This window comes from Salarias fasciatus, chromosome 10, assembly GCF_902148845.1.
Source record: "Salarias fasciatus chromosome 10, fSalaFa1.1, whole genome shotgun sequence".
Classification (NCBI taxonomy): domain Eukaryota; kingdom Metazoa; phylum Chordata; class Actinopteri; order Blenniiformes; family Blenniidae; genus Salarias; species Salarias fasciatus.
In genome coordinates this window covers 9,405,573-9,426,035 of record NC_043754.1, presented here as the reverse complement: position 1 = coordinate 9,426,035, position 20,463 = coordinate 9,405,573, and the positions used below count along the sequence as shown (strand labels likewise).

Here is a 20,463-nt window from a genome sequence, read left to right as displayed (position 1 = left end):
GTTCACAACAGTTTGGACCAACGGTGGCGGTTCTGCTCCGTGTAGAAATCACTTTGGTCTTGATCAAAGTGAAGGAAATTTATCTCTGAAAGTAAATTTGTAATGACAGTATCAGCCTTAACATCTCGAAAATGGCGCTGGTCCAAAAGGCAGACTGGCCTCAGATGCCAAAATCATTAAATTACAATTGGTGAATAAACCAGGAGTAAAACAAATCACAATTCAACACACCTCTTCTTCGTCCTTGCGGAGGGTTAGTCATAAAATCAACTGCCAGACACTCCAGTAAATTCCACTTTTTTTTTTTTTTTTTAAATGATCTGTATGTTGAGAGAGCGACAAACAAGAACACAAATCAGAGTGAAGAGCTGGCGGTGAGCGTCTGCTCCCCCCGTGGGGTTTACGCCAGATATGACAACCAGAGATGAACCGCGAGTCGTCTTTACTGGTTTTAAGCAGCAGGTTAGGCTCCGATTTGTGTCCGTTGTCTGAATCCTCTCGGCTCACAGAGTGTGGAAATCCTCCCGCCTCGGGATTCATAAAGTCATTGCATGACAACCCGTGTGCTGAATCACAAGAAATTAATTTTCGACAAAGTCACCCGACAATAACTTTGGCATGTTTTATTAGGCAAAAATATATCCAAAATACTGAGATTCCCATGAAAAGAGCATAAAGCAGACATGTCAGTTCAGAGGAGATAGATGCACTTTTACCAAGGTGCACGGGTTACAACACCGAAATCATCTGAAGGATTAGAACAACTGAATTAACCGTGACATTTACAGATCCTTTTCTATATATATACACACACGTGTGTGACTATGTACAGAGAGGACATGATGCTTACTGCTGTACACAGGGTATCTGTGCACTTTTAAGTAGCACGTAATTGTCCCTGTTAATGAACTACTGTACCCAGTAAGAATTAGTACATACCAATGGGCTACTCCCAGTGACACACAGTGTCACAAACATTATGGCATTGAACCCCGCCCACCCTTATTTAAATAAAACTATTTTCATATTATACATTTCATAATTAGTTACATTCAAGGTATAGATACAATTTGTATCAACAAGCAAAAGTCAATTCTAGACATTTGCGGCTTATTTGTTTGCGGCACTGAGAAAGGGAAGGAGGGGATTTTGAACGACCGTTTAAAATCGTCTCTGGTTTGGCACATCGAAACTTGTCACTGAGGGCTTGTGATTGTCCTGGAAGGAGTGTATTGCCCAGTCTAAACAGCTCTACTGTAGAACTTTGAATGACGTGAAGCAAACTCAAATTAAATCCTCTGTGGATATTTTCACTACGCTGGAGGCTCAAAAAGCAAACAACATTAAAAACTAACAAGGTGCAAGCATTCTGTGTTTGAAGAAAAAAAAAAACACCTGATCATATGAAATATTTCAATATTTTGGGTATTTTTTTTGGTGAATTAACTAATATTACGAAGCAAAAACAAAAAAATTGGAGTGTATGGTCTTCAAAAACTTCATAATCGATGTATTAAAGGGCAACAGACTCTTCCAGGATTTATGTTTCGGAGAATTATAATCAGGAAACACATTTTAAAAGCCCAAATCGCACTAATCTCAATTTGGTTTCATCATCTGTAACAGCAAACAGCATTTCACTGTTTTTATTTCTGAGAGTGCTTTTTTAATATCTGGAACAATTCATCCACCTCGAGGAAAAAAAGGACGGCGCGCAAACTTTTAGCCAAATGCCAGAAACAACCTTGACAGCAGCCTTGCAATCTGATTGTTTCACATGAAGAAACATTTAGGCAGTTTGTTTCACCTTCTCATGAACAGACGGCCAGCCGAAAGTGGCCTCGTCTTTTTTCATGAAAAAACAAAGTCAGCAAAGCCCAAAGCTCGTTTGGGCAGAACACATTCAACAGGATTTTTTTTTGTCTTTTTTTTTTTTTTGTTTGTTTTCTTTAAGTCTGTTCATATACCACAGTTGTACCTAAACATTATAAAGAAATATATATTTTCAAAGCACCACCAATGAGACAAAGTCAGGCTGGCATTAAAGAGTAATTCCACTCAGTCTAGAAGTCCTCAAGCTTTTTTTCTTTGCAACCAAACTCTTTTTATTTTCTTCAATAAAAGACAAATAAATACTGGTTTGCGACGTCTGTGGAGCATAGCCCGATGCTCCTTTTTTAAATTATAAATGGGAACTTTAGGACTTGGTATTGAACTCACTCTTTTTTAAATATCTAATAATAACATGCTTTAACACTAAAGCGACCTTCAAGCATTTTCTTGTTTTTGTGAATCTTCAAAAACCAGATTTAAAAAAAAAAAAAAAAACAAAGTTGAAGGCCAAAACTCATCTGATACAAGTCTTCAAACATGTAATGCTCAGTCATGCAATTTAATTGCAGGCCACAAACCATTCCCAAGTTCTGTCAATAAGTGGCATTTCCCTTTCAATGCACTCAAATCATGGGAGCGCTGAAGGTTTTACGTGGTACGGTCTCTACAGTAATCGTTCATGCAGCGCTTTATCCTGAGGTTGTGTAGCAGAGGGAAGTCATCCTTAAGATACTGAAGTTATGCTCCAGTTGAATTATTAGTTTCAAGAAATTTAACACAACTCATTAGCATCCTTCAGCATGCTGATGGAGGAAATTTAAAGGCTCATTCCAGATCATTTGTTCAATATTGATCGCACGATCAGATTGAAATAAAGGCAGGGAATATCTTATCATATCCGGGTCAACAAACATGACCTCATCCGACCTTCAGGCAGCGCCACGTAAAACCAACACTTGAGCTCGCGGTTCCACATCTCAAGGTGCATAAAGAGAATATACACGAAAAAAGTACAAAGTTTTGCAATGCCATCTTCATGTTTCAACTGTACAGAGTTAACTTTAAGGTACTACATGTTACATGTAGGATTCTCACAAAATATAATATGAGATCAGAGTACAGCCGTGCCGGTAAACCACTGGTTTACAGCAGGGAGGAAAAAATAAAAAATAAAGGAAAAATAAGATTAAAAAAACTGAAAGCATCCTGAGAGCGATGTGCTGCAAGGCACAGCTGAACCCTTCCATGATCCGTGGAGACAGGCTGCATGTGTGTAACGTACATCTATATCTCAGCAGTTTGTCCTCCCATAAAAGACAGACAGGAAACTTCAACTCCAACATGCTTTCTAGCGTTTACTTGATTTTTTTCAATACTTTTTTTTTTTCTAGTTATTTAAACTTAATACTCTACAAGATATCACAATATTTAATTCACTACCAGGCCTAGCTGTTGAAGCCAGATTCTTATAGTCGTCTGGCCAATATGACATTAGCTAAAAATTTCAGTCTGATGCAGAATTTATTGTGCAAACATTTAAAGGTGACGGTAAACACGACTTTCCAGCTCTAATCGGGAATTTCTACCACTTGTCCAAACGAACGTCACGTCACGGCCCGGAGAAACGCGCTCTCCGGGTTTCACCACATCGACATGCACGGAAGGAAATGTGGTGAGAAGTGGGTTTAAGGCATGAGATTGGATGACTGGTTTGGATGCACTGCAATACTGTTTGTTCTTCAAACCGCAGTTTGAATCGCTTGCCATAGTTTAAGTGTCTAATATGGTTTAAAGAAACTTTGAGTGTAAATGTGGACTTGTATATCTAATTTTCTGTGCGCAGTTCAACCGATCAGTCGTGCTCACTGAACTCTGGGTGTAATGACTCCAGTTGTATCCTCGCCGCCTTGCTGTTTGTATCACTACCACAGTGACAGAGCCCTCCCCGTCTTCACTTCATGTCATACATGTTAGCACTTGATGACCAAAACTGATAAAAGGAAACTCATCCCTGGGTCGGGAATCAGGTTATCGACAAAAGCTGGTATTCATCAGCCGACTGAAGTGCGCGGGAAAGTAGTCTGAAGCTCAATTAACCTGCACCTGAAAGCACACAGCTTCGCTGACAACGTGAGGGGAGTCCATTAGAGCTACCAAACAAAGATCTACTCACTGGAAAAGGATTAGCACAACAGATCTGACGGGTATAAATAGGATCGTTCTGGACGTATCGTCCAGTAAAATCAGATAGGTAACTATACAACATATCAAAATGATCCCAACACAGATATTACTTTGTACTATAATCCAAATGATCTCGCCAACTAAAAGGTAAAGTTATGTATACTGACACTATATAAATTCTTTTTTGGCATTATTTAGCAGCTTATAAATGACTTTGAAATAATGGCTTTTGTGTGATCATATGTACATAAATATGTGCACGTGTAGACAAGTCACATCTCTTTTGGCTTGTGTTGTGCACTGTCAAATTCTACCAAAATAGTAGCTTTAAGTGAGGCTGAGAAAATATATCTCTTTAGATACTGAGATAGTGCTTTACATTTGAAAGTAGGAGGCTTCAATGACAAAGACGTCCACTGAAAACCGATCTGACAATGACTAAAGCGTGAGGTCATTCAGATATAAGGCCTTAAAATGTTGTAGTTCATGCTGTGAGGTACGCACCGACCTCCCATCTCTCGTTTCTAAAATAAATGCACACACCAAAAATCACAAGTGTATTTACAGCAGGGCCAGACCCAAGCAAGATTATTTATAGTTCCGCTGCACCAGAAGCACTTCAGAAAGCCTTTCATAACACATTCACAGGGCCTGAACAAGATCCTCGCAAAAGCTACATGGAATCCGTGTTCTCGTGTCGGATGTAATAAGGCCGATGTTTCCCATGATTTGGAGCAATTTGTCCTCGGGTGGACCGTGTTGCTGAGTAACTGGATGTAGCTTATGATTATGTTAAATAAATAACATCCGGAGTAATAAATAAGCAAAGGAACGAGTGTGAGAAATATATTAGAGGGGGAAAAAAATAGTGTGAAATAAATGAAAATGTAACCGAATTGGATAAATTATCTTTTTGATTTCATTGAGGAATATTTTAGATATATTTGTATTTTGGCTCAAGGTTTGAAATCATAATATTAATAAGTGTTAATAATAAAACAGCAGTGCGGGGGAAATGTTTTCAATTGTTTTAAACTAATTTCAAGTGTTTTTACAGACTGTAATCAAGTGGTTAATGATCAATTTCCATCAATCAAAGCAACAGAGACACTCCCAGTTGATCTAAAGTCCTTTTACGGTCCCGTCCTGTCAACAGTCCAGTGTTTTCGTCTCTGAAACGCTGACGACCGGCTGCTCAGGCAGTGTGAACGTGTTATAAACCGGCGCCTCCTGAAGTCGCCACGTCATCCACACCGTACTTCATACAAAAACTCCTCTTGATTACTTCTACATCAGCACAGTGACGTAATATCTGATCATTAGACTTACCCACACATACATTTACAAATTATTTTCTCCTGAGGGCAGATGCTGCTATATGCAGCAACTTTTTTAACAAGTGCCTTTCTTTGCGGTCAAAATCCGTATCTCCACATCCGCTCTCTTCTGGGGATTTCTCCACCCGAGCTTCAGCTCAGTGGCCTGACCTCAGTTTTGTAACAATGACGGCGGCCAGTTGCTGCGGGTCTGTCAAATGAGGGTTCTTCTCCATCACAGAGTGGACTATGTAAGCAGGAAATATGTTACAAAGGTTCCTATATGTCTGATATTGGTGGTCTGGGATGACGTACCGCTCCTGGTGTTCGGCTGCAGACGGCGTCTCCCACGGCGAGCTCCAGATCTGTTCCATTTTGTCTGGCATGCTGCGCACCATCACCCGCTCGCAACACGGCATCAGGCTGTTGCTCAGCGGGTATGAATGGTAGCCGTAAGACTCGTTGGCACAGGGCAGGGGGTCCCAGCTGGCGTGCTGCTCCCGGCACAGCGGCGGTCGCCTCTGCCTCATGGGGTTGCTGTCGTAGAGCCTGGAGTCCGATATGCTGTCCATGCGAGTCATACCTAGAGACCGCGTGGGCTGGGAGGACAGAGGTGGGAGGACATTCTGGGCGAGGGGATAGTCTCCAGGACAGCTGGACCTGGCTCCCACTGCGACGTGCTGGATGTGCGGCGCCAGATGAGCTCCGGACTGCTTGCGGGGGCCTTGCTTGGGCTCCTCCGGTCCGTAGCTCTGCACCCGGGTGAGCGCTTCGTGACGGAAACCGTGGGAAAACGCCTGCATCCGGGCCTGCGCGGGAGACGGCTGCTGCCCCTTCATGCTCTCCTCTAAGCTGCTGTCCACGGAGCTTGGGTACAGTTCCCCGTAGGAGGAGAAGGAGTCGCTGTTTGAATGGCTGAGGCAGGATTCGGGGCAGTGGCTGGGATTTCTCTGATACACATGCTCGTGCTCCATGCTACAGAAACTGTCAACATTATGCATGCTGCTCATGCTCATATTTGAAAAATCACTGTGAAGTGAATAATATCCGTGGTCGCTCACTGAGTCATACTTTGGGAACTGTTCGCTGTATGTCACAGAGGCGCCATGGCTATTAGTAACTAAGATGGGAGGGTACTGTACACTGGACATGTGCTCCAGAGAACTGTGAGCAAACTGCAGAGAGCCTGGCACCGGGCTGCTGGCTGATCGTGTGTTCAAGGCCCCAGCTGCGTGGCTCTTGGCAGGCTGCATGGTGGGCACGCTGAGAGCAGAAACAAGGGAAGGCACTGAATTCGTCTCAGACTTCCTCACGGCGGACAGCGCCTCTGGAGGCTCGCAGGCCACCGAGCGGATGCTGGGGTCAGACTGGCGCTTGGGTGCCACACGCTTGACCTCGGAGGTGCCGTCCCCCTTTACGGTTGCCGGACCGGTCCCGCATTTCACTAGGGCCCCCTCGCTCATCGTTTTCACCGCAGACAATTTGGCGAAGGCCCGCAGTTCGTCGGCCACAGACCTCAGCGGCTGGTTGACTCGCTCCGGATGATAGTACTTGCACTTATGTCCATATGTGCACTTTTTCCCTTGTTTGAAGAAAGAGCACATCACGTCAAGAAAACGATACGTAATGTAATGTAATCAATGGTAACAGAAGTGCAACAGGTTTGTTAAGGGGAACTCACCATAGGGGCATGGTTGTTTCTTGTGCTCTGGAACAACAGGTCGCTTGCGTAGAAAGTTTTCTAAGCTTGGCCCGTGTCTTCCCAACGGATCATCAGGTGGCATAAACCTAGGAAGACAAATGAAGAAAACTGTTTAATGCAAGTCTATCATCTGTGATTATATTCTATTTGTCAGTGATTAGGTCCTACATATTATAACATCAAAATGATTTCACAGTGCGGCTGCTGTGAAAATGCAGTGTAAGTTTCTTACTTGTCATTGACAAATGAATACATCAGGAGACGCTCCTCGATGAACTTCTTCCACTCTGGCTTTTCATTTTGCAAGTCCCTGTAGTTGTCATTCGACACGATAATTCCATCAGAATCATAAGCCAGCTTCACTATGAAGCGATCATCGTAGCACACCACTCTCCGGCCTTGGACTCTTCGAGATGGGGTGAAAACCAGGATCTTCTCTTTCTCCAGTTTGCGTAAAATTTCCTGATCTGAAGGAGAAAAAGGACGACGTTAACTTCTGATGCTGATCAAACCTTTATCACATAATTGGACAAACGGTTGCTGTGTGTTCTTCATAACACCCGGTTTAAAGGCGGCTTCAGTACCTGTGATGAGGGAATCAGGTCGCGACTGTTCTTTCCTCCAGGCTGGTACAAATACAGTGATGTCTTTGTGCCCTTTCTCCAGAAACCATTCAACGGCAAGCTGGATACCGCGGCAAGAGAACACCTCTTTGTTTCCATGGCTGGAGAACACAACAATTCAGAAGGAGGTGCACTTAAACTTCAGGAAGTGACACCCACTAACATTACATGTTCAAACCTAACATTTAAATAAGTCCAGAAGTCTCTTACCTCATTGCCACATTCGAGCCGTCAATGACAATGGGCCTCAGGTTATCATAGGTATCGACAGATTCTTCTTCGACTGAAGCTTCTGGACTAACAGTCTCTTTAGCGCAGGGGGGGCGAGAGGTCGGCGTGGCCGTACTGCTGCCGGACTGACTTTCGGGCTCCGCTTTGTTGCCGAGTCGCACCAACTCGGCAAGCACGTCGTTGATGAGCGCGGCCGATCCCAGCTTGTGGAGCACGGTCTCCACCTGCTCTCCCGAATAGCCCAGCTTCAGAGCAAACTCCATCTTGGTCTGATACTCTCGCTCGCTGGCAGGCCTGATCCCGGGCGCCGCGCCGGTCTCATCCTCGCGAAACTCCTGCGCCGTGCTACTCTGGGAGAAGCTGGGCCGGTCGAGGCACGGAGAGCGGCAGAGCTGCCGGTGGGGTTTGGTGACGGCCAGGGGCTCCCTCTTCTTACAGCCGCTGTTCACCGGAACCCTCTGGTGCTGCTGCTCTTCCGATTCGCTCTCGGAGCTGCTTCCATCCTCAGACTCGTCAGTGGCGTGCCGGGCCTCGCTTGAGTCAATGTTCTCCTCCCTGCATGGGCGTTTTTCCATTTTGAGCTTCTCCACCATGGACCATGCTGTCATCACGTTTGTCTTGACACTTCAGATTTCCACCCCATGCTTCCTCACCTCCACCGCAACCAGGGAATCATCCTCCGAGTTCAACTTCAGCACTACAGGCTCTTTGTGTAGGGCCAAAGTAACACGTCCTCCCTTCTGTGAGCAGGTTAAAATTCAATTATGTGATCCTGTAAAAGAGTAAAAACACAAGCATTAAATTTAAAGTAATTTGATTAAAAAAAAAAAAAACTTTTCTTTTAAGTTTCTTAAAAACATCTTTCAATATTAGTTCTTTCAAAAGCAGCAGAAAGTGTAGTGAGACGGCAAAGTCTCCAGGAAATGCTGCAGCTATGTTCAAGTATTTGTATCAAACTTTATCTCTCTCACATCCAAACACTCCACTTGCGGTAAACCGGAATGTTCACCCGTTCGTGTGAAACACTGCTTTCTGAGGCAACAAACTAAACAAATCAGTCACTCACTCAAAAACCACTCGATGCAATTTGGTATTTGTGGTTAACTACATTTAAAACATTAAATGAAGTCAAATGTGTGATTTGTTTTGCTTTTATTGTGAGACCTGTTGGTTGTAAACTAGATTACATAGGCTGCAAACTTTTAGACAGCATTCCAAGAGTAAATCATCTACAGCAGTGTTACGTCTAACAGTTGCATGTCCTAAATGCTATTGCAACAAAGCAACTCACGATCCTGACTGAAATACACATTTTAATTGATATTAACTGCAGTCAGCACGTGAATAATCGGGGAGAAATGTGAGCACTACGCAGATGTGACAGACAACAAAAACTCCAACCGTTTCGATTTCTTTACTGTTTCTCAAATGAAACTCAATCTTCCGGCACAAAATGTGCTCAAGTACTGCAGAACAACCCTCGTCACAACGAGCGCAAAAGCCACACTGGTCTCACAAGCAACATCCGAGCCAGACACACACACACACACACACACACACACACACACACGGGGTGAGTACACGAGTTAACATAAGCTGAGACAAAGTGTGGGCTGAAGAGTGTATCCCTGCGCCTCCAGCCCTCTGACAGACAATCTGGATTGAACAGAAATCCATAGGGAAAGAAGCTGTTTCGTGGTGAAGCCGTGCAGGGCTTCGGGGGGGGGGAGCCTGCGGGAGAAACAATGCAGCACTCCCAAACGCTCCAAATGTACACTGTGGATACAGATAATCTAAATAATGCTCATATCAGCCGCATTAATGAAAGAGACACGCTACACTTTCAGCCAGTCTTGCAGAGAGGATACAGCCTGCTTCGAGCTTGGAGAGGCACAGCCCATGATGTGCGTTGCTTAGCAACACAGCCTTGTCATCAGCTAACTCCTTTTTACCAGTCACGACTAACACAAACACAGCTCATCATCTCTCCTCATGCAGCCCGTAAACGCAGAACACTCACAGCCGCGCTGCAACTCCGCACCGAAACTCTTCAGGTGGCAGATCTTGCTTTTGGTGAATACGTCTTTGTTGAAATATCAGTCATTACTGACCTCTGAACAAGAAAGAAGCCAATCTGGAATTTAGTGTGCAAGGATGTTTATATTGGAAGTGTCGATCAGATCATTTGTTGACTTTCAGTATGAAAAATGGAAACACTGCTGAGGAGACGGGTCGATGGATATTTTAAGGTTCGGTTTGTGGCGAAAAACATCGACACCTTCAATGTCACTGTTCTGCGTAGGCTCACAGCATCAGCGATCCAAACTCGGAAGACACGAGCGAGAAAACTATGATTTGTATACTTCAACAGTTGAAACGTGGAGGGATGCCGAGGCACTGCTGTGCGGCTTTCAAGATTACTGAGGGCCACAGTACAAAGGCTCCAACAACCCACTGCCATTTAAGAGATTTTATGACCACATCAATACACGTTTAAAGGAGCAGAGTTCTTTCAATCCTCTCCCTTCCACCTCCAGATTCACAGGCTTCGTCTCAGCAAGGCCTCTGGACCATCTCAGCACACGCACAGACTCGTGTAGATCTGTTTCATAGCAACAAGTGAAGCAGGCCCGTGAAAACCATCTTTCATATTGCTGACCCTACGTAATATCCAGCATGGAGCAGGAATACACTGCAACATGGTCAGTTATTGTGGCATCTATCCCTCAAGTAGCTACACACATCTTGAAAAATCAAACCTGAAATATCACAGTAGAACCCAGCAGATAATTTAACAATTTCGGACTGTTGCTCTGGTTTGTGCAATACAATTTTTTTTTTTTGGTGGCTTTGTCATTTACCTCTTTATTTCACTGTTTTGCTTCCCGAGCACCAAGTGTGAAAACACAATCAGCACCAACAGTGTCTGTGCTCTGCATAAAGACGGCTCTGACGTACTTCCAGCATGCTTCAGTACCACTCCGAGGAAACTCAGTCATTTTAAAGCTGAGGAGAAATCAGAGGGTGCTCTATGACAGTGGCTCAATAACTGAGTTCTGAACCACTGAGACAAAAAAAAGAATAATTTTTTGGAAACAAATAAGAAAATTGCACGACAAAAAAAGGTAAAAACAACAACAAGAAAATATAATGATCTTAATTCTGTTTTGACATTGATCAGATGATGGCTCTCCGTTTCCATCATCTGACTCATTACAGTGATATCTGCTCTGCATTAACATGAGACTGAATGAGAAATAATATTCATCTAAACATGTTTTTGGAGGATTTGTTCACTTTGATCTTACACAAAAAGACAGACACTGACACCTAAGTTTTACATGTCCCTGTAATCAAGCATAAGAGGAATATTGCACCATTAAAATGCCAGTTTGCCTTCATCATAATAATGTGTGCTTTTCGCTTCACAAAGTTATAGCATTATTTCCCCTCATAAACCAACTTCAAACAGGTGTTCAATAACTTTCTGTGAGCAGACTTTTGGAGATTTTTAGAGAGGAGCCACAGACAACTGCTAAACACCATTAAAATAGAAAATACAGTTGCACCCACTCCATTTGAAGAAAACTTTCCCCTTGTTTGTTGCTTTTAAACCTGCAATAAAATGTCACTGCTGACTGTTCTTCATCTAGGAGTTTGTGTTTAAACTGTTAGCAAGTTTTCAAATCACTTACATGACAGACTGAACACACACGAAAGTAGAAGGATTATGAAAGTTGTCCATGATTAAAATATTCCTGTGGCAGGAAGATACCCAGCAGGCAAAATGTGCACTTTGGTTTTATGTCTGCAGCACAATCTGGAAACTATCTAACCTTGAACTGAGACACTGATTCTTAAGAAAACTACCCGGCTGAAATGTTAAAGTAACTTTCTTTTGCCCTGTGATGTTGCATCCATTAAGCTGACAAGCTGACACGTCAATACAATAATAAAAAATATTGTCTTTAGCTTCAGCATCATGAGTTAAAGGGGTGAAATGGAGGAAGACAGACCAACATGACAGCACAGGACATCTCGTACTCACAGTGCACTTTATCCACTGTCGTTATAACACGATCATTGAGCACGACGTCTCCTTTAACTGTGATTTTTGATTAAAGATAAATGTTGTGACAGCTTTAGGCCCCGAGCTGCGCTTAGCATCGGCTAGCAAGCTAGCCTATAACATTATTCAGCCAGTATAACAGTCAGTATTTCGGCTCCATTAGCCAACCAGCCTACTCCTGTTTGCCTTCCCGATGCCTGCAAGTGGCGTCGGATGATACTTACTAAGAGATCACCACCAAGCACCGAGCCTGCCTGCCAGCCAGCCCCGGGCTCATTCCGCTTAACGGTACCCGGGCTAGGAGAACTCTGAGGCTAACTTCACCGCCTGGATGCTAACGCTGTTAGCTTCAGCTGCTGAGCGCGTGCTAACATCTTAATCTCACATTAACTTGAGATAAAGTTGACGATGATTAACGATATCGGACGTGTCCGAAACGGAAGGAGCGCATCGCGATCGTCCCCATGCCGTGCACGTACGTGGCTGCCATCCGTGAGTGGAGAGAGCGCAGCTCTCACCTTGTTGCTGTCATCCTCCTCCCTGGTACTCTTCTGTTTGGCTGCCATTGGCGCTGTCGCAGTTTGCTCCGGGTTGCCAGATAACGGGAAGGAATCCAGCGACCACAGAGGGAGAACACAACTTCACGTCTGTTTCCAACACGCTTCCCTAGTATATTCTGTAGATGATAATATCAGAAAAAAAATACTATTTTGGCTCCTATAATGAGCATAACATGGATTTTCAAGTGTCATGTGCTTTGCTCAGGTATAAGAACTGTAATTATATTGAATTTAAAATCTGCTTCTTGTCTTTAAAGCACTGAATGGTCTTGCTCCTGAAAACATATCAGATTTATTTGTAGAATGTTACATTTCTACAACCCTCTGGTAGAGATTTAATCAGTGTTCCAAGAGTCAAAAGAAACAGGTTGAAGCAGTTTTCAGTTCCTACACTCCTCACCTGAGGAACAAACTTCCTGCTGACTCACTCCTTTGAAATGAGGCCTTAAAGCACCATTATTTACTCAGGCTTTCCAGGAAACGATAGATTTCACTTAATATATTACCTCCTAACCCTAACCCTTTTCTTAAACGATGTGAATTGCCTTAAAAAAGTGTGCCCAAATTGTGACAGAAATTAATTTGAACTTTTCAAAGCCATTTCTGAATAAATGATTTTGTTTTATCACACAAGTTACTTCTTTTCTGAGCCTGCTGGCCACGTCTAAACCGGTCTAAACATGGTACATAATCCTGTGGGTCACTTCACTCTTTGGTTGTCCCCAGTTTGCCTGCACTGCCTTAAAAAAATCTTCAAATCAAAATTTGTGTACATGCAGCGACTAAACTGGAAAAAAAAAAGCAAGCTGAGAGTTAAACTCCACAGCTGTTCAGGATGCACCAGGGAGAGCATCCGGCTAACATCTGTACCAAATCAAACATGAGAATCACATGATTTCTTGTTTTTATGCTTCATTCCAACTACTTGCACTGATAGGTGAAACGCAAAAATAAATGACAACAACGTGATGTCTTGCCAAGTTTATTTTTTTATGTAAGGCAGTGTTTAAATCTGACAAAACTGATTTCTCAGAGGATTTCATGAAGCATGGATGTAACTCAAACTATTGTTTTTTTTTTTCTAAAATCCTGAAGTAAAAAATAATACAACTCAAAAACAGTACTGACATGTGGAAACCATTCAGAATACATATTACAGTGTACAAAGAGCTGAAGAATATAAACACAAATTTATTTGACATTTGTTCAATATTAGGCTATTAAAAAACTACATCATCTGAAAAAAATTAAAGAAACACTGTATTCACCAGGAGATACAAGAGAAAACACCACTGAACATAAGAAAAATCCCCAAAGCAAGTTATTTGTTCAATGTACAACTTGACAATTAAGAATTCGTTTCACTGAGAGTTCACCACTGGACTCAAATGTAAATTTGACAAAAATAATTCTAAAAAGGCTGAATTGGCTTGACAGTCTAAGACTTTTGCGTTTTTTTTTTTTTTTTAACTTTATTTCACCGAATTTCATCGGTGTATCTGACATCTTAGATAAAATATATTTTCACACAACAAATGGATTGTACCAACTACAAATGAGGACCAGTATAAAGATGACCTGGAAGCTGAAGTTAGTAAAAGTTGTGAAAGGATGAATGAGTAGAACTAGCTGTTTTAGTAACAGTCAAACCTTTTCTGTATATTTCATAAAAGGTGATTTAAACTGATCCTCCGAAATATTCCTGTTAAAGAATCTCCTGGGTTTTTTTTTTTACCCAATCTAGCTTGAAATGAATCAAAACACTTCAAAAACACTCAATTTTAGCATCATGTCACAGAAGCATGAATTTCACTGGAGATTAAAAATAAAAGCTGCAAAGCACAAACAAAGACCAGTATTTAAAGCATTGCAACTCATGTAAAGAGGCAATTGGCAAAGTAAGCAGAACTCAGTCAGCCCTGTGTGGCTGCACAATGGAAGCCAGGCACATGAATAACAACCGGACAAAGCCCTGGATACTGAGGCTACACGTGGGTATTAACATTCTAGTAAAATTCACTAGCTTCATGAGATGAACATGCGAGCACCTCCAATGGTAACGTAACGATCACTCCCTTAAATACCTACAAAAGAACTAATATGTGTAGCTTGTGTAAAGTAGGCGGTAAATGTGCAAATGCAGAAATCCAAACTCCCAAACGCTGTACTTGACTCCACGTTTTAGCATGACTTCAAAATCACTTACTACAGTCTTAAAAAAAAAAAAAAAAAAAAAAAAGCTTTCAACTGAATCAGATGTGCAAGAGAAAAAAATAGGTAAAGCAACAATGACCCTCTTTGTATGAACACACATGCCTTCACTGTGTGACTGAGGCTGACTCAGTTAAAGGTTGTGTCGGGAAGATTGTTGCAGGCCACATCCCTGGCAGGTCTGATTTCCTCTTTAAACACACACGAGTTCAGAGGACTCCCAGTATTGGACAGAGCTTCCCTACTGCACCCTGGTCTGCCAGGGTGACTGTAAGATGGCAGCTTAGCAGCAGCTTTACGAAAAATGTCATCGTTGATGTCGTCTGATATGTTCTCCTTCGCTCCGGGATAAACCAAGGTGCTGTGAGGTGAAGAAGAGTCTGACTGCGAGGGGGAGTGACACCGCCTGTTGTTGGGCTCTGTGTTCTCCCTGTCTGACACGTTAGAGCCGTGACGTTGAGATTTACTGCCGGGGAAATCAGTGTTCGCCGCGCCCGGAAACACGCTGTGTTTTCCTTGTGCCTGAGCGACACTTTGTACCTTTCCTGTAACTTCTCCGTCACTCATCGGGAGGCTTAAAGCCATCTCTGACCTTGTTTGCCACGACGAGGATGTCACGCCGTCGCCGTCTTTAACTTCTGATGCCGACACGACTACATTCTTCATATAATATGGCGAGGAATCTCTCTCAGAGTCTTTTTCATTCTGAGGACAAGAAACGGTAGCAGCTCTGTTCTCTTTGTACGTGTCGGGCATCTTCATCTCGAGGCTTTCTGTGTCCAGGGACCGAGTCCTCCTGTCCAGAGACAATGGATTAGGCACGGACTGACCGACTCTTGTAAGGCCGAGGTGCCGTGGGAGACTAGCGACTGCCCATGTGTTGCTGATCATATTCTGTTCATACAGATCTAACATTTGATAGTCGCACTCAGCAAATGCGTCTTTCTGAAGGTAGCTCTCCTCAAATTCCTGATAGGGCGACGCGATATCCTCCTCCAGCTCCATATGAAGCTGCTCGTCGTATTCGCCCTCGTTGTGCAGGTCCACGACGTCAAACGTCACTATGGCGGGTAAGGCCTCCATGTTCGGGGTGATGGCAGAGTTTGTCTCCAGGTCGTCGTCATGGTTACCCATCATTTCAGTGTTTTTCGTGTAGTCCACAAGGGCCTGGGAGAAACACACCGCGTGCCCGTCGTCCGCGTCATTGTTACAATCTTCAGGCTGAGCGTTGATATTCCTGTAGGGTAAAGCCACCGGTTTGTTCTCCTCGAGGTGCTCCTCTTTGGGTTCACAAAATGTTTCAAAGTCAGGGTCAGACGTGCTGCCGAATGATAAGTTGCTGTGCCGTTTCTCACAGTCAGCACTGAGGGGGCTCGTCCTTTTTTCAGCGGGCGCAAGCTTATTTCCTTTTTCTTCAAATATGTCCAGTTTCATATCTTTCATGTGGCCCGATGCTTGAGGTTTTGAATTCAAATTAGAGTTTTTATTCATACCAATTTCCTGCTGAGTCACCGTGTTCTGCGCTTGCTCTGGGGATTTACCGCATGTGTTTTGCATTTCTAGGAAATCGTGAACATCATACAAGTCAGCACTTATTTGTAACCTGTTCATTTCCGGAACAAAGGCGGAATCCGACACGTTGACCATCTCACTTAAATAGTCGCACTGGTTTGAAGGAGGGAGTTTGGATTTGTTCTCATAGTGAGGACTGATGAGACTCTCGTCAGGTGCAAACAGTTCGTAGAGGGCATCGCCGCTGTAGCTGTCTCTGGGCAATCTGCCCGTCCCCAGTCGCTCTGTCTTCTCCTGCCCCTCCTCCGGCCCGGGGGTCGTTGAGTCGTAATAGCCCTCGTCGCTATTTGGAACAGACTCTTGATGCTCACTTTGAGGAGTTAAGACATCAGCGATGGACGAAGTGTCCGCAGCGCCAGCCGCCTGCTGGGCACTGCTGCTGTTCAGCAAGTCCATGTTGTGGGAACTCGTCAGCTCGGCCGTCATTTCCGTGTGGTCTTGATTGCAAGTGTAGCACATTTCTTCCGATGCGGTATTTTCCCAGAAGTCCCGGAGACATGATTCATCCAAGTCTTCCGGCGACGCCATCTCTTCACCGCCACCCTGATAAGTCAGATAACAAGAGGCCCTCTTTCCTCCATTCCTGCTCCGTTCACCCGACACCGTGCTCTCGGTGATGCTGTCGTCTTCTTGATCTGCAATGATGTCCCCGCAACCGGTGAGAGAATCAAAGCTCTTTAATGACGCTACATCTCCGAAAATGTTCAGCTGATCCGAGGAGCCAGCCGGTGTTTCAGGCTTCAACGTGGGCTCAGACATCGCCTGAAGGTTCAGGCAAGGCTCGCTGTGTCCCCTAAAATTCTCCTTGAAGTCAGAGGAAACCACAGCCGTCGAATCAATCTCCAGTTGAGGGTCACTTTCTTGATCGTCGAGCACAGACTTTGGACTTTCTTTCTCCGCACGACTCTCAAATCCAGAAGCGTCGGCATCACTACATTCAGGTCCGATGGAAATGTCACATATCACATCTGCAAAATCAGGCACATCCGGTTCAGATCCCAGGCACTCGGTGACATACTGCTTGGCGTTGTCCTGGACAACAGGCTCCTCTTTCCCGCAGGGAGGAGAGGACATCGCAATCATTTCCGTTTTATCCAGTCCAGCGTTTCTATGGTTTCTGTGATGCTTAAAACTGTGAAAGAGACTCATGAAACCTCGTCTCTGCCGGCCGAGAGTCAGGGATTTCTGGTCAGCGGAGGGGTGACTACATTCATTGTGACAGCTACTGTGGAGCTCTCCAGCAGCGTCCTTCTGGTTGTGGAACTCAAAGTCTCCGGCTAAAGAATAACCGCTTCTCAGATTGTCATCATGACTAACTTTGCTCAGCCCGTCGTGTGTTCGGCTTTTGGTGATTCCTTTCTTAGTCGTCCACTTGCTCTGGTTCTTACTCCTCCCACTGAAGAAACTCGGCAAAATACAGATACTTTTACGAACGCCAAAAAATGTCAGAGCAGTCCTCCTGAATTTCCCAGATTTTTGAGATTTCACCGTAGCGTTCATCGCATCCGGATGAAGCTCCTCCACAATGTCATCCGGGCCACATCGGTGCCTGGTGACTGAAGGAGAGTCACTGCTCTCACTCGGTAGCTCATCTACCTTGCGAAAAGCCATTGCTCGCACATATAGAAGAGCTCGAGTCAGACAGAAGGCATAACAGCTGAAGTTTGAAATCAGCTCGTTGGGCAGACTGCAGCAAACGTCTCCTCCATCTGATAAAAGCCCTGCGTTGAGAAAGAGGCCAAAATTAGTATTTTTTGTAATACAAGATGAAAAATAACACTGTTTCTAGTGTCAACCCAAAGGATTCTCAATTCACCTTCGGCATTTATAACCTTGAATAATACCCACAGGGAGATATAATTTCCTTTTTTTCTTCCAAACCATTTTATTTTTTATTCAATTATAGACTCAGGTGCTTTTCTGTGTTAGGTTTTCATGTTTTTTTCTGTGCATTTGAGGTTAAATGAATGACTCATTTGCCGCTACGTGTGAATGTACATCCGTCTGTTTTAGCACGCTGGAATCGGCTCGAGCACCTGAATCTCTAAGTTGGACAGAAGCAGATAGGTGTAAGCATTTTGCTTGTTTCAAAACAATATTTAATCTTAATACTTATTAAGTATTTTAGAAACAATGGCTTCTTGATATGACTGACATTACCAGAAAAAATCTACATCTGCAAGTTTGTAAATTTAACTTCCTTGAATCCAGTTTTAATTAAAAAGCTGGCAGGCTAAGCAACAAGAAACTTAACTCAGAATTGTATGTACATATTAGTCTAAACATTTTATATTTTCCACTGTATCGCAGATTCAAACTTAATCTGCTATATTTGTAGACATGTCTGAGAAATAATCTACAGTATGAAGACATTTATTAAGTCTTACAAATAATCAATTAAACATGTCACTTATATACTGTAAGACATGTTGACATATGTCACTTGCATGCATTCAACTTTGATGCTTATTATTTGTGGAACCAGAAATCTTTTTTCCCCATTTGGCAGAGATTAAGAAAAAGTATTTTATTATTATGTATTTTATTAGTGCAGTAAATTATGGTAAATTTATTTATTTATTTTGATATGACAGACTGTAAATTCCCTCATACTTCCTGTGTGAACCCCACACTGTCCTGTCCTTCAGGTGTCCAAATCAGAGTTTCCCTTGGACTAACCTGACTGCTTTCATCGTAACTGACTCTGCTGCTGATTACAATTTGTCCATAAAAAAAGAAAAACAAACCTAAACTCAGAGAACAGATAGAATATATAACCCTAAAAAAGTTTTTTCATGATATGATTTCTAAAATGATTGTAGTGCAACTCATATCACAAGCAGTTATTAACACATAGCAGACCGGTTGTTACAAATAAAGCTTTGAGCTCCTACTTTCTTGACGGATGAAAAGAGGGGATTATTCACTCGGATTAAGATTAGACAATGTTGCCTCAGTGATGATCAGCGGTGAAAGGAAAGTTTCAGGGAAATGTTTAAGTCAAAGTCGTAACACAACGTAGATAAAATAAAGACGAAAAGACTTCTCTAGAAAAACTGAAACTTGAGCACAGACACACGACAGAGCTAACGGGTCCACGACGTAAACAAACCTACCGACAAAAGAGCCAGATTCCGCCGGTTTCTCGACCAGGGGACGACGACGGCACTCAATGCATGGCTCCTGGTCGCTCCGACTCGGCTTTAACTCCGGGCTGGCAGCAGCTGGCTTGTGCTCGATCCGAGCCCCGGGGCAGGTTTACTCACGCACGGTTTCATGTGACCCCAGCAGTCGCTAGCTGGCTGAGAGGTCTGAGTTTATGAAGAGAGTCTGACAGCGGCTAGCGGCGCTAAACCCGAGAGCACAGCGCAGCGAAATGCATCGCAGCAGCCCGGCGACCCGCCGGCCCGAGAGCTTACCGAGTCCGGTTCAACCACACATGACGACCCACACGGAAAAGACACATTTAAATGCTGGAGGATGACTCCCACTCTCTCCACTCCTCAGGTAATTTTCCCAAACCTCCTTCTCCGGCTCCTCGGCGCATGTTAGTGACGTAACACGCGAGGCACGCGGCGTCACAATCTAAATACATTATATTATATTATATTATATTATATTATATTATATTATATTATATTATATTATATTATATTATATTAATATCACAGATAAAGACCCTGATAAAGTCTGCTTTTTTACTTTCGTTGTCTCTCATCAGGAATTATTTTTCACCACACACCTACCTAATTTTGGATAACAAAGACAGAAATCTCTTTTCACGAATAATTGTTTGCGACACAGCATTATATGGATATATCAGGTATTTGGCAATGAGGGACTTATATGAAGGATTTCTTGTAAGACAGGATATCCCTGTACCCCCTGGAGAATATGCAAGAATGTTTGGAGCCATTCCCCTCTGGTGTATTGATGCTTTTGAAATGCCAAATGAGACCTGACGTCCACAACATAACCTACTTAGCCCAAACAAGAACACCTGCAGGGAAAATCTGTCTATCCAGTCATTCTCCATATAAAAATATATCTGTTAGAACCTTGTTCCAACAGCAGGTTACAGTTTTACCCTCTATACTTTCAGATTCAGAATGGATTTGTGATATTTTATTTTAACATATACCATAGTAAATGTTTGGCTCCT

General features: G+C 43.3%; 2 protein-coding genes across 5 annotated transcripts; both read right to left on the bottom strand.

The window, feature by feature from the left end:
- Positions 1-296: 296 nt before the first annotated feature.
- zc3h12b (zinc finger CCCH-type containing 12B) lies at positions 297-12,605 on the bottom strand. Of its 4 annotated transcripts, none has more exons than XM_030100267.1 (6): positions 12,477-12,605; positions 7,869-8,661; positions 7,620-7,759; positions 7,268-7,502; positions 7,015-7,121; positions 297-6,915 (listed from the first exon to the last, which is right to left on the bottom strand). In XM_030100267.1, exons 2-6 carry the CDS (start codon positions 8,495-8,497, stop codon positions 5,492-5,494), a joined length of 2,535 nt encoding a protein of 844 aa, XP_029956127.1. In that variant the 5' UTR covers positions 8,498-8,661; positions 12,477-12,605; the 3' UTR covers positions 297-5,491. The 4 variants fall into 4 exon arrangements, with proteins under 4 accessions (XP_029956127.1, XP_029956129.1, XP_029956130.1 ...); XM_030100269.1 differs by having other exon boundaries at positions 12,438-12,558; XM_030100270.1 differs by lacking the exon at positions 12,477-12,605 and adding an exon at positions 11,938-12,223.
- Positions 12,606-13,897: 1,292 nt separating this feature from the next.
- Positions 13,898-19,836, bottom strand: amer1 (APC membrane recruitment protein 1). Its single transcript, XM_030101170.1, has 2 exons — positions 19,418-19,836; positions 13,898-18,022 (listed from the first exon to the last, which is right to left on the bottom strand). Exon 2 carries the CDS (start codon positions 17,910-17,912, stop codon positions 14,859-14,861), a length of 3,054 nt encoding a protein of 1,017 aa, XP_029957030.1. The 5' UTR covers positions 17,913-18,022; positions 19,418-19,836; the 3' UTR covers positions 13,898-14,858.
- Positions 19,837-20,463: the final 627 nt, after the last annotated feature.

What these genes read in the sequence shown, in the direction of transcription:
- zc3h12b (XM_030100267.1), bottom strand. Translation starts at nt 8,497, where the DNA reads ATGACAGCATGGTCCATGGTGGAGAAGCTCAAAATGGAAAAACGCCCA. An exon ending in ACCTGATTCCCTCATCACAG is followed by an intron (nt 7,503 to 7,619) that starts GTACTGAAGCCG and finishes TTTCTCCTTCAG; the next exon opens with ATCAGGAAATTTTACGCAAA. An exon ending in TATTCATTTGTCAATGACAA is followed by an intron (nt 7,122 to 7,267) that starts GTAAGAAACTTA and finishes TTGTCTTCCTAG; the next exon opens with GTTTATGCCACCTGATGATC.
- amer1 (XM_030101170.1), bottom strand. Translation starts at nt 17,912, where the DNA reads ATGGCTTTTCGCAAGGTAGATGAGCTACCGAGTGAGAGCAGTGACTCT.